The sequence below is a fragment of the Lissotriton helveticus genome, chromosome 12 (assembly GCF_964261635.1).
Source record: "Lissotriton helveticus chromosome 12, aLisHel1.1, whole genome shotgun sequence".
In the NCBI taxonomy this organism is placed as follows: domain Eukaryota; kingdom Metazoa; phylum Chordata; class Amphibia; order Caudata; family Salamandridae; genus Lissotriton; species Lissotriton helveticus.
In genome coordinates, this window is record NC_136073.1 from 851,509,654 (window position 1) to 851,524,445 (window position 14,792).

Sequence of the window (14,792 nt, forward strand, 5' to 3'; positions counted from 1 at the left end):
TAATCATTATTTTTTAAAAATCAAATACGCTAATAAACTTACATCATGGATATCTTTGGTCTACATACAGAATGATGTATGGAGGTAAAGTTCTTCAATCTACAGTGCTTCTGGGTGCCAGGAACTTCCCAGCAGCCGAACAGCTGGCTGAGTAAGCCTTAGGGGTGGGAGGCATGAGTCATTTTCAGACAACTGACATTTGTTACTACACGCTGCCCTAGACGGTCTTTGCTATGCACCCTACGTATGCATCATTCCTGCAACACCGCACAAGAATGCGTGGATTGTGGCAGCGGTCTGGGGACAGTCTAAAATGGAAACAAACACCGAGCGGGCTCTAAACAAACCCACAGATATAGCTAAGCTCTATAACCTTTCCGGTAACTCCAAGTTGCTTACTTACGCAAGGTCTCTCTACGTTTTGTTGGTTCAGTAAGTGAATCATCCTTGATCATCCTGAAAAGGACTGTAAAAAAACATCAAGTGGTAACAGTTTAAAAGAAATTGGCACTTTACGCTAGCTCAGATATTTTTCCGTAGACATGGATCCAGCCAATAGCTGCATGTCAAAAAGTGTGAAAAAAATTGATGCTGAGGGAACAAAAAAAAAATTGTATTACAAAAATGGTAGTAAGACACATACTCACCCAAGCAAAACTGAGCAAAGTTGGTGAGATGTTCATCAATGCCTGGAATTTCATCCTTCAATATCACCAAGGGATGCCCAAAGGAAACTGTGAGACCTGGCATCTTTGGCGTGATTTACCGTCTTTTTTATTTGCTTTTAACCTCCTGTTTTGACTGTGTGCTGCATTTAGTTTTGCTGGATTTAGGTCTCTGGGGACTTTACCACTGCTAACCAGTGCTAAAGTGCAAGTGCTCTCTGTGAAAATTGTATTGGTGATTGGTTTATCGAGGATTGGCATATTTGATTTACTAATAAGTCCCCAGTGGAGTGCACCGTTCCTCAGCACAGATTGTTCCCCCCACATGAGTAGCCCTGCAAACATGTCTCAGGCCTGCCACTGCAAGGTCTGTGTGTGCAGTATGAACCCCTTGCATGCGTCGGACGCCGGGACGCTGCGGTGGGAGTGTGCGTCGGACGGCCGGGAGCTGTCCGATCGGCGCACGCCTGGAATTTTGCCTCATCGTGGCAATATTCCGGTTGCGCCCAAGGGGTTAAACTGCCATTTCGACCTGGCAAGTGCACCCACTTGTCAGGCCCAACTCTTCCCTTTTACTACATGTAAGTAACCCCTAAGGTAGGCCCAAGGCTGCCCCATGGGCAGGGTGCAGCGTATTTAAAAGGTAGGACATATACTGGTGTGTATTACATGTCCTAATAATGAAATACTACTAATTTTGTTTTTCACTATTCCAAGGACTCTTTCCAATAGGGTAACATGGGGATTGCCTGGAAATTTCTTTTAAGTGTAAATTCCCATTTGGAGCAGCTAGAGATTTTGAGTTTGTGGTCTCTGAACTCGCAATTTAAAACAACATCTCTCTGTGAAGTTGTCTTTTTTAAACTTTGTGTTTGAAAATGCCACTTTTAGTAAGTGGGATTTTTCTTGCTTATCCATTCTGTGCCTCTGCCGGTCTGTAGATTCCACGTCTGGGTTAGCGTGATTGTTGGACTCTTGTGCATTCACTCTAGACAGTCACACAAAGGGAGCAGAGGTGTGCCTTGCATATCCTGATGGGCCATCACCAGGATGATGGGCCTTACTGAACAAGAGTGGTGGGAGGAGTCGTCACTGACACCTGAATAGGCCTGTGGCTGTCCCCACACAAAGCTGTCTCCAACCCCCCAGGTCAGGGAAAGAGGGATAGGCAGGGCTCAAAATGAAAATAAAACAATAACGTTTAGTATCATTTTATTATACCTACTGAAGTAATTGTCTCTCAGGGGCAGGGCTAGCAGGAGCGGAGGGGAGTGGTGTGCACTCACAAAGTGTGCATGAACCGATTGGCCAGCCCTCTTGGGCCGACCAAACACTTTATGCACACTTTGCATGTTCCCCACCGGGCTATATTACACAGCCTGGTGAGGAACATGCACAGGCTCCCTGTTCCAGTCTGAGTGCCGAACCACGGCACTCAGACCAATCACAATGCTGCAAAGCAGCATTGTGATTTCCTTAGGAGAGCCTTTGTGCCCATGTGCTTCCTGCTGCCGGCCCGGACAGGAAGAAGGAAGAGGACAGGTGACTGCTGGCCGTTTCAGGTCAGGTAAGTCTTTTTTCTTTTTATTTCATTCCTCCTCCCCTAAACACCCCACCACTTGCTGTCCAGTATCAGCTGGGTAGAAGTATTGGACCTCTGACACTGTCAAATTAGAACATGTATGGACTAAAGGACATCCTGCCCGAATGAAAAGCTGAAAGCTGTAGGAGGAACTGACATTCTGCCTGTTGCTTTATTGTGCTGGCCTGTGGCTTGCTGCTTCTGTCGTGGGAGTGAAAGGACTGGACTTTACTTTCTACATCCTGCTTTCTAAGTTTCTCCAAGGGCTTGTGTTCAGCTTGCCTCCTGTTGAAGTTTCAGGGATATCAAAGACTTTATCCAAACCTTGTTACCAACACCAGGACTCTTCTGCTGTGTCTCTTGTGTTGCCAAGTAGAGCCAAAACAAGTCATGGGCCCTTGGAACTCAGTGGTTGTGCTGTAACCTCCAGAAAGTTGCTTGCCCTTGTGTTATGTTTAATTCAATTGGCTGTATTGAGCATTTTGGTACCCTCTCAATTCAAGTGTCTTTAATTACACAATGAATTTGATGGTTGCTCCCAAAGTTTGGTTTTTGTCCTGATGATGAACTGATAAATTAGCGCCGGGACACCTCTGCTGGAGGTAGCTGTTCACACTTTTACAAATGCCGGTATTATTATTATTAGGAATTAACTAGGTCAAAACGCCGTTGACGCCTTACTTTGGCAAATTAAGAGGAAGCATATATTGTGTTCTGTGCCTATCACTTGACGGACTTCTTGTAATGTTAATTTTTACTCTGCCATTGTTTACACTGTAATTTGTACTTTTCATTTTGTATGCCTTGTGTAACAGTTGATTATTGTGGATTTCTTGTGTTTTATGAATACTTTTTAATAACAAATGTTTTTTCATGCAACTGTTGCGGTTACCTTATTTTACTTTCTTTAATTTTTCTTCAACTAATTGACCATTATTAGTTGTATGTGTTGTACCTTTAGTTTTTGTGTTTAAAAATTATTCCCTGAACCATTGTTGCTATAAAAATAGTAACCTCCCAAAAAGCAAATCAGATACTGCTGCCTGCACCGAAGCCATGGTCACTACTCGTGAGGACCACGGCAACATCACTTCATGCCATCATCGAAGCCGCTGCCTGGACCGAAGCAGAAAACACTGCTCTTGAAGTGCACAACGCATCGCCTTGAAGACATTGCAGCCCCTGGTGACTCCGGGACTGAGGTGGAGCCGCCAGGAAGTGCTACGCGTACCACGGCCAAGGCAACGGACACACTACCCGTGTCACCGATGTTTAACGTTCTACTAATTTTTCTACCCACTTGAAGTTAAATTTTCCATTTGGATTTAATTATATTATGACTATTGGGGTACTTTTACTGGCGTGATGGACTAATTTTTCTAATCATAGATTGTTTGCGTATCATTACGAGGGAGTATCCTCCATTAGGATTTAAGTGGTCTTTTTATAGACATGCCTCTATCCGTCTCACCTTGAATCAGCACACAGTGCTTGTGTCACAACTTCTTACTGGTTGCTACTAGCCCCACCGGGTTGGAATTATCACCGGTTGAGGGAATAGATGGATTGCGATTGTGCCGTTCAGCCCTGAAGATTCAGAGATAATTCTTTCTCTGATGAAACACGTGTCGGCTGGCTGTGTCATACAGTACATTGCAATAAAACAAGAAAATACAGAGACACCCTTGTTGGATTGTATTCAATTTTGCTGTGCATTTACTTTAGACATTATGTCATTGTAATTCATGTGTGTGCTCAGGTTTATCCCTTTTGCATAGTGAGACAGGGTTTCCAATCTCAATTAAGGGGTTATGAGGATTTCCCCTTCCCAAGGTGCACCACTTCACACTGTATTCTCATACCTTTTACGTAACCTGTTGAGCGCCATCTCCTTCCTGGACACTAAAATCCCATCTCTCTTGCCATTGAACCCTGGTGTACCGATGACATCGCTATTCACTCCGACCTCGTCTTCCACGCCACTGCCTGCACAATATATCGCCCCCCCATTGCATCCCAGAGTCTGCCAACGACAGTGCTTCAGCACTGATGCTGCTGCCTGCACCGAAGCCTTGGTCATCGCTTGTGAAGGGCACGATGCATAGACTGCAATGACATCACAATCCTGCAGATGCCAATCCTGCTGACCTCTACACCGCGGAGCTCGATCTCCAGTGCGTTTGACTCCAAGGCCTCAATGACTTCAGCCTGACTTTCAGAACAGACGCAGGTCGATGCCTCATCCTCAGATTTCATCGCATGGTCCCCGAGGCCTCTTCCCTTCCAAAGGTACTGTTTTGCGGGTCTGCCGGACGCCGGATCACTGAACTGTTGGATTTGTGTTGCCCTGGTTGGCACTACTGACTTCAACGAACTGTAATTTTAAGTTTATTCTTGCAAAATTCATTTCTTTACTTTAGCTTTTGGTCTTGTTTTACTCAAATAAATATTGGCTAATTTTCTAAACTCGTGTGGAGTCCCTTTGTGGTGTTTTCACTGTGTTACTGTGTGTGTGAAAAAAATACTTTACACATTGCCTCTGAGATAAGCCTGACTGCTCGTGCCAAGCCACGAAGGGGGCGAACAGGGGTTATATTAGCTGTGTAACTTACCCTGACTAGAGTGAGGGTCCCTACTTGGGCAGGGTGCATACTGACTGCCAACTAGAGACCCCATTCATAACAGAAATAATGTGGTTAGAGAGTAATGATTCTGCTTATTAGCTAGAGGCTGGCAGCAGAGAAGAAACATGACTCCAGGTTAGACTGAATTTCATCTCGGTTTGTGGTACTCCTTGAGGGAGAGAGTAAAATTATTTATTACACCAGCTGAGAAACCCAGTCTTAGAAAATAAAAGAAATGTGCAACCCGTTGGTTTAAACAGCATCCTGCTCCTCTAAGACTGGCCTTCACGGTAGACAGGAGGATGGGAAATGAATTATGTATACCTCATAGGTGAGCTCACAGAAAGGCTCAGAAGAAGACAGTTCAATTCATCAAGGGCGTGAAGCTCAGCAGAGATGAGAAGGCCCTGATGCAGTCCATCAGTGTGCTCCATGCTGATTCAACAGTTAAAAATACGATTAAAGAAACAGTGGTGAAATCAGTGGAACAAAACTTGTGAGGGGGTTTCAGGCAAAGTACGGATCAGGAACTCCAAAGGACCGGGCATGGAGTCTAAACACTACTCAAATGGAATTAAAACCCCATGATCTGATCGCCTTCAAGGTTCGTGCAGTGCAAAAAGGACCGAATTCCTGGGTAATCTGAGTAAGGGGCTCAACTTAAGGTCCCGCGTGGACCGTAATCAAATCTTGACTGAGTCATTTGTTGAGGGAAAGACGAGCTCAGAGAACGTCTTGCGTCACAACATGCACCTGAGCAGCAGTTAGCAAGACAGGTTCTTAGGTTCTCTTTATTGGCCCTAACAACTAGTGTCTCGCGTGGTTCACATACTGATTATAGTTATCCATTCAACTAGAAGTATCAGTTTACCAGGTAAACAAAGGAGAATTAAACGGCTGCCCGAGAAAGCTATTGGTATTCCAGGTCCATGGGAAAAGCAAAAGAATGCACACTCCACCTTTAACACCTAAGAATTAGCATGGAAGAGGTGTGCATTCAAGCAGGCAGAGGCCGGTGAAGAAGATCACGTGTCATTAAGGCTGGGGTCACATCTATCATCTCGATACATGATGGGGCGAAGCAAACGGCAAATGTGAATGGGAGGAATCCCGCCCACTAACCAGATGTGCATCAAAACTGGGAAAACCAACCTTCACCACCCAGGAAAAGCACACAACAGAGAAAGAGCCTGGAGCAAGAGTGGTCCTCCTTACTGTTGGCCAAAGATAAAAGGTGGTCTGCCCCAATCAGGGTGGGAGAGCGGTTGGGTGGTATGGGGTTTAGGGAGTCTGTGCCAGCTCTGCCCCTCTCAATCTGCAGCACTTGACTGCTGGAGACCACTGCTACTGAGAACAGATACTGGTGCTGGGCTCATGTGGGTAGTGGTAGGGATGAGCCTAGTGAGGGAAAAACCAAATCAACACTTGTAAAAACAACCGAAACACTGCAGTGGGACGTGTAGTGGATGCAGAATGAATGGAAGCAGGGCAATGCTGGTTGAATGGGGAGGCCTGCGACATATATTGGGCCCCACAGTGAAACAGAAGTACCTGTTAGGTCAATCAGTCTTAATGCTTTATATGGGTGATTATGCTGGTCAAACCTTTCTAAAAAATGGCTTCTTGTGTAATAAAAAAATAAAAATAAAAAGGAATAAGGAAACTTTATATCAGAATCCAAGGCCATGAGGATGATAGCTTTCGGCCTGAGGTTGAATACTGGAGCCGAGCATCAAAAACGCAGGTCACTTTTATACTGAGATGGTGCTTTCCTAATCACTTATTAAAAATATGTGGGAGCTCAAGTCTGAACTTTGGTTTAAACACTTGTGTGTACAACCACAATGCGCAGAGGCCACGACCCTTATCTTTTCTCTCCACGTCATTAAACGGACCTTCCTCACTTCTGCTTTATGTGTAATAGGGATTTTACCCTACACATTAAAATTGAGGCAAAGGTGTTTCCACAAATATGATTTAAAAATGACACAGGGAGACCCAACCTGTTACAATTGCAAGCTGTGAATAAAATTGCCAAGGAGTTGGTTCATCACAAAAGGGGGTTGTAGGGCATGGGCAGGGTACAGCTCAGTTAACACCAGGTAGCACATTTGTGGTTGTCATCAAAGATAGCAATATGTCACTTTTCAACCCCAGGGACAACAACTAAAAATACTTCTTCAAGAGAAGTGTACAATCTAATTAGTCACTACATCGACGCAAACATTAGACCAAACCCTTAAACTGACCTTAACTTTAGACTAGCCCTAATGGGAACCATAATCCCCAAAACTAAGTTGTGATTAAAATTCTACTGCATTACATATATTAAATTGGTAACCGTTGCATATGGCTAACGTTAACCCGAACCAAACTTTAATCGAGTGTATTAAAGTTAACAAAATTACTTTCAAATAAATAGGTTGGCTTATTGAAACACCAATGCAAACCTTAAATTAAAATAAATTACATTAAACTAAGGCTAATGCGTCCCGAACCCTCAATTACAATAAAATAGCCTAAGAGAAACTTGAATGATAATATATTTAAATGTTTTAATAAAGGAACCAGACAGAACTGTAATGCTAATCCTAACCATCTGCTTAAATTAAATTGAAATACATTAATTGTAATAAGTAATCTTAAAATAGAAACTAAATGAACCTACATTGAATTATTTAAATGGACTTCACAATACTAATGCTTACCCTTGAACATATCTTTCTTACTTTTTCACTACAGCAGCAGGGTAAGTAGTGGCGATCTCAGTAGATGTAACATTTTAGTAGTGCCTCTGATGTAGAAGCACCTCTACGAAGGAGTTGATTTAGTAGGTGCGCGTTCCAGGAGGTCCTGCTTCCCAAGTGTGCCTGAAAGAGCCACTTTTAATAGGAGCTTTTTGAAGGCGTCTTGTTTAGTTGAAAATTACCATCATTACAGCAGACGTGCTGGGGTCACCGCAGAAAAGGACAGGATTCTAATGACCGGGAAAGATCCTTTAGTGTAGGCTTGCAGGACCTTACTGCTAGAGCAGTCAAAAATAAAGTGAAAAGAATCTACAGGACCACTGGCTGCTACTCTTAGACACAAAGCTCAAAGGATGCACGTACCTATTTTCTTTTGGTGAGAAACTACAGGATCCTGCTGAGCGGACGCGCTCTCTTTGCGCCTATTGCTGTTCTCCTGCTCCGATATCGCTCTTGCTCTGGCACTCTATAGCACTCATTATTCCAGATGTTTTAAGCAGTTTGACTCTTTGTAAGATCGTCAGTTACACAGTGGTAGTGAAAGCCACCTTTCTAAACTTTGTGCAGAGAAATATATTTAAAGCGTGATAACATGGGAACAGAGAGGGCACAGATGGCCAGGATTTCAGAAGGCTTCATGGCCACGAGATCAGAAATCGGACTAGTAGGACTGAGTAGGGCGTCTCTGTTCTGAAAGTATCGGATGCTTTGAGGACCTGTTGATTTAGCCATGTTATAAATATTCTTCTTCAGTCTTCTTGATTCATGCAAATGATAGAAATTTGTATGTAAAAACAAATTAGGGCTTGGGAGCATTGATGGAGAAATTTAACAGAGAAAACACAGACGTCTTTTATGTCAATCAAACCCCCAACCTCCCAACCCTCCTTACACAAAAAACGCATGCAGCAGAGAATACTTTCGACTTCATTTTATTTTTAGATTTTATAACAGTACATAAAATACAATATCCCATAAATACAAGTAAAAAAAATGCTTAAAACTGCTTTAAGGGGTCAAACCCAAGTACAACTTAAAATATATCTCATGCCGGTGTCCACCAGTGGAGCACTAGCATGCCTTGCATGCAAAAGCATGGTGGCTGTGCGACTGACACGTGCAGTACCAGCCTCCTTTGCATGCATAAGCTTGATTACAGTCCAGTGGCGACACGTGGAGCACCAGTCGACCTCAGGTCAAGGCATGTTGGTGGTCCAATGCTGAGGCATGCAGCACCAGCATCTTTAGCGTGCAAAGGTGTGGTGGCTATTTATGCGCCACAGACTGGCCGATACCAGGAGCCCCAAATTATGGCACAAGCAGCTACTACTTGAATGTTAGGCTACTACAGACCTGCAACATAGCTACTGTGGGCCCCTGTTCCCCGCCCAGCCATCTTCCATGGAAGGCTAAGACGCTTCTTGCTTTTTTATCTGCTTAGGAGAGCAAGGACCCTATGAGAAGAGGTAATACATGAGGGGGATTGGGATTGTGTGACGCATGTAGTCCACTAGTAAATACTCCAGACAATATGTCCTCCACCAATTCCACCTCTATGCCTAACCCTGCTACAACAGAAAAACAGAAATCCTGAAGCATAAACCATTCTACAGTTAGAGATGGCTAATGAATAGCCATGGCGTGTATACCCAAGTGCTGGGGTTCCATCGTTTACTTAAGGTAACCCGAAAAAATTGAACTATGAAAGGAGTTTGGCTATTTACAATGCCTGCAATAAATTGCTCCTAGTAGAAGCTTACCCTGATTTTGCTTTTTTCCTTTCAAGTAACACAAGAAAATAAGGCAGAGAAAGTTGAGACTTAAGAAAATAATTAAATCATTACAAAAATATAAAAAGAAAATTGGCACAAACAAGATTTATACAATGGAGTGAGTGTACACATTGGCAAGCAGTGATTTAAACCAGGGAGTGGGTATACACATTGGCACATGGTAGCTTTATATCATGGAATGATCATAAAACATAGGCATGTCTTGACCTAATGAAGAGGAAAGCAAAACTGGAACAGTCCCCGTGTCATAAACACTTGCAAAGAACGACCGTACACCTAGGAATTAGTGTAATCTCTGGCACTTACTGACTTGACCGCAACAAATGCAAGAATACTGGCATAGCGGCTTTACATCACAGCATAAGAAAGTACAGTGATACAAGGAGCCGTCACACCGATGTACTAACGTGCACTACATCCGGTGATTTCACACCGCCGAAAAGGTAGAGTAATGTCCCTCTGCCACAACTGAGACATATTTAATGTTGGCAAATGTTTTCTTTAAACAGAGACCTTGCTACAAATGTTGGCAGGTGGCAAAGAGTACCAGGGTACTACCAGCGCATTACCATCAGCAAATGGTGACTTCACATCAAGGCCACGTAAACACTAGTATTGTGTGATGTCACATCCAGAGTATGAATGTTAACAAAAGCAAATGGTGATTTAAAACCAAGGCAGATGTATTAAGACTAAGACAATGTGGCATTACAACAGGAAAGGGGGCATGAATAGTAACACAACAAGAGTGTAAACACTGGCATACAACGACTTCAAACCAGCAGGTGAGAGAATATACCACCATAGCTTGATTCCAATTGAGTGAGTATCAACACTGATATAGGGAGATTTGATCTGACACCTGCACATGAACTGAATTCTCACCAAGAGTGTGTCACTGTGTGGGTTTTTAGAGCCCTAGGTCAAGGGAAATTTTTCTATACTCTTTCCGGGACATATCTGATTATAGCAGTATTATGGCAGTCGTTAGCCTGTGATGCCCTATGTGGCAGCCTTGAAGTGCTGACGGCAGCACACGCCATTTAATAGAAAAACAAATGAATTAAATACCAATTCTGAGAATCCATTTAATATAAACTGTTTCATATGAATGGCATTTACCATGTGGTAGAAATCAATTGCCTTTCACAAGCTGTGCCTTTTTAAGGTGTAAATGCCATTCATCTTTAAAATAGGGCTTAATTGTTTTTTTTGCAATGTGGTTTACGCGGTTTCTTTTTCCTTTCACCACCATCCTTTACTACAGCTCCAAAATTCTAAATTCCCTTTCACTCTTTTACTTCAACTTTCCGCCTTCCTTCTACCTCCTCTTCCTTTTTTGGTGGCGGAGAGAATGCACCAATATCCCTCATCACCTGTTTTCAACATACCTTCAACCCCCCTTTCCCCACGACCCTTTTTTCCCCACCTTTTTTCTCCCTTAGTCTATACTCATTCCTCCTTGTAACCTCTTTGTCACCCTGTCTCTCACTGCCTTTTCCCTTCCTGCCTGCTTTCACCTATTTAATACTTAAACTGTGTTCCCCAACACTTTTTTTTAAATGTATTTATAAAACATGGATTTTTTAAGTAAGTTATCATTTTTACCTGTACTGTGGCGGTTATATTATTTATGAAATAATTCTAACAATTCGTTTTTCCAACAAATGGATTTTCAATTAGTTGAGTTCTCAGAAACTGGTTTCTATTATTTTGTTTTTCTATCAATTTGTATACTACAATTGATATGTCCCAGTGCAAATAATAATTAACAGGCATACATGGCCAACAATGAAAAACAAAGTAACAGAAGTGTACTATGAAAAAGTTCCAGTGGCGTGAGAAAGGCCACTGACAAGTGTTAGGTTCACTTTAAAAAAAATAACGTAAACATTGGTAAAGGTAGCTTTATCCAAATGTGAACATACAAACAGAACATGGTGACTTCACACCACACGACCTGAGCCTTGACACTGGCACACGGAGACTCGCACACCAGGACAAACAAAAATACAATGGCTTTTCCCGATTTTAGAAATAGGAGTTGTGCAATCCTGACACAAGATGCTTTGTCAACAGAGAGTGACTACAAAGAGTTGCTCAAACTGACTTTCCAACTTTGAATGATCATGGATCAGACAAGAGAAGTATTCATACCACAGAATAATAATACCAGTGTAAACGTTTGTGTGGAGCAGAAAAGTGAGTAGCTGGTAACATTGGTACAAAGCCAACAATACAGAAAGCAGCAAAATAAAAGAGCTATGTTACACTAAGGAACCGTTGAAAAGACTAGTAGAAACCAGTCAATCAGCCAGGAGTAATCATGGAGCTTTGCTAAGTAGACCATAGTAGGATCTATCCTCCAGAATTAAGAGGCTAGAGGAGGGGGCTACAGACACCAGGGAAATGAACTAGACAAATCTGGAAGACCACTGATGTAAGTCTAGATGTGAATGCACAGGTCACTTTGTTGATCACTCGCACTAGAGAGAGGCTGTCCAATGTTGTTCATCATGCTGTCGGCATTGTCTGATCATCTACACTGCTGCAGTCAACCATTTTTGTAAAGAACACTTTTCGAAGAGCTGTTGAAAACTATCAAAATGGAAAAAAGATCCCAGCGAGCATCAAAAGACTAGCTGCAGGGCAAAGAAAGGCCCACGATTTGGAATGTAAAATAACATGGAACTGAGCCTTTAGTTGGGATTTGTGGATTTAGTTCTGCACAGATAGAGATGTGGCAATGAGAAGGTAAGATACTCATCAGCAGTGAAGATTGCTAGTTTATGCAAAGGTCTTTTCTTAGGAAGGTTAAGTCTTCCTGGCTGAACGAGACCTTCAAAGAAACAATCATCAAAGTACAAGAACAGAAACCCTTAGTGACGCGTTCCGCATTTGTACAGAAACGGTTGACTGAATTTTTTACAGCTCACAAAAGAAAGATAACGTGCTCTAGGGAGGGAGGAGATTTGCACAAAGAAGGTACCACACCTGTGAGAGGTGGACCTTCAAACATGGATGTTTCAAAATGTGAGGAAAAAGATTCCTCTGAAATGGAATGTTCCACATAGGTTTGGGGGGGGGGGGCAGAGACCTAGGAATGGAATGTTGCACAATTTGTGAATAGAGACACTGGAATGGAATGTTGCACATACAAGCGGGTGGAGGTCTATGGAATGTTCGCATGTCTGTATTACTGAAATGGGATGGACTCCACAATTTGTCCTGTAAACTCCCAGCAAGCGGAAAAGGTTAACAGAAACCTTGTCCTAAGCAGGGTGAAAGGTTGGGTCTTCTAAAAGCAGAATGAAATGGAAATATGGGAATAGAAAGAGATGATAATTGGACAATATGTTCTGCACTGCTGTAAGGAAGCATTTTAATACATTTGCCCAATTCAGAGAAACGTGATTGGTTAGAAAGATGCTCTCCTGTGAGCACTGTAGGAAATGAAAAGCTCATCATCCAGCAACAGAATTACACTTTCACCCCAAAAGGAGAAAGTGTCAGAGAAGTCCAATATCCAATGTGTACCACACAAAATCATACAACTCTGAGCAAATAATTCTAAGCAAACTAACAAACGAAGTGTCTTCTGTATCCAGGATACAAGTGATTACAAGGCAAGGTGTAGATGAAACTTGGCCAGTAACCCTTGTTGTGGGCAGGACTCATGCCAGATTATCCCTAAAGAGTCATCTCCTCAGAATAGGACAAAGCTTCAGCTTAGCTCTCTACCAGCCACTAACTAAAAATGGGAAGGCCAGTCCAGGCAACAAAGAAACAACAGCGCGTCTTGCACTGATACTGGTAGTGGTGGACCATTGAGTCTTTCTGGTATACAGCTAACTAAATAACCAACCTTACTCGGCTGTTTCACATAAACAAGCATTAACCCATTGCATGTTCTTTTCTTAAACATGTATTTGGTCTTGTGGCACCTGTCCACATCATACTCAACAATACTTAACCCTCCTGCTACAGACGTTCCAACCTTGGATGGCCCGTGTCTATTTTCTATATAAAACCTTTGCCTTTGGAGCATTTGTCCACTCTAACCCGCATTTTTTATTTTCTCTCTTTGTACAGCTGCTCTCTTGACCTCACTCTTCGACCCAGCTAATACCTCTTTATTCTCTACACCACCAGCATTCCCTCATCACATAGTGCACCATATCTGAAGAGGTATTACAAACGTAAATCCAAGATAAATGGACTTCCCTAAGGCCGCTCAAACTGAAAATCCAGCCAGCTTTACCTTCCTGAAGAGCAAACACAGGCCTCAAAAGACGCGAGTCACAAAGCAGTGCTACACTAAGGAACATTTTAACTCAACTGAAATAATCCTTTTGTGAAAGAAAAGCTTAATACTAGAATCTGCTACGCTCCCAACCATACAGTAAACTGGAAGGGATCTACCTCAAGCATCTAGTAGAATACTTTTTCAGATCAAACCCCCAAGTAATAATACATATAAGTGAGTGATATAACATTTTAAAACCATGTATGGCATGACTTTCCCCACTATTCGAGCTTAAGACTTTAGTTCAACAGCATCAGTCAGATAATGTAGGTTTCACAGAATGAAGGTCATCAATGAACAAATGACTGAGCACCTACAACCCATGGCCTGCTATTATACTGATGCATGTGGAATGACTAGCACCCATCACCACATTCCCCTTTTCAAGGTGAGACACCACTCAAAAGTGTTCCTCTGACACAAAATGTTATCGCATGCCCGAACCACCTTCCAGAGACCGCAGTTTTTCCTGTTCGATGGTTCTCACGAGCTCCTCCACAAACTTCATCTCGGAGGCCACTTGTTTGGCAAGAGCTTCATAACGATTTTCTAACCTCCCAAAGCGTCTCTTCAGCCCATTGGCAGCCAACATCGTGGTCTTCACCTCCTCCTGAGTTTGCTTCTTCAGCGACTCAGTCTTTTGCAGCTCTTGGCGGATTTGGCAGAGGTCCTGGCTGATACTGTCGTTCTCCTCCTTGTACCAGGACTCCTTTTCCTCGTAGATCGACAGCAGAGCCTCGATATCCTCACGGAAGGAACGCTTGTTCTTCTCTAGCTCCTTCAGGCTCTCCTCTGCTGCTCCGATTTCCTCCATCACCTTCGAAAATCGTTCGAAGTTAATGTAGGTGTTGTTCGGTGGCATGCTGGAGTGGGACTTAATAGTATACTCCTTCAGACGGGTGGTTTTCAGGCGCCGTCGCTCTGGCCGCTTGCCGTTATCCTCATTTCGCACATTTCTCCTCTTGATAACCTGAAATGGAATCAAAGACAGCCATCAGACTGAGGGTAAACCAAGCAAAGAAAAGACAAGCAAAATAAATCTCAATATAATGGAGGGCCAAAAAATAGCACAATT

General features: G+C 42.9%; 1 protein-coding gene across 1 annotated transcript in view; it reads right to left on the bottom strand.

Moving 5' to 3' along the window:
* Positions 1-8,534: 8,534 nt before the first annotated feature.
* Positions 8,535-14,792, bottom strand: part of DAPK3 (death associated protein kinase 3) — a 51,607-nt gene continuing 45,349 nt past the window's right edge. The window contains exon 9 of the mRNA XM_078669738.1: positions 8,535-14,687. Coding sequence (XP_078525864.1) covers positions 14,145-14,687 — 543 coding nt within the window. The 3' untranslated portion in view covers positions 8,535-14,144. The remainder of the gene's footprint in view (positions 14,688-14,792) is intronic.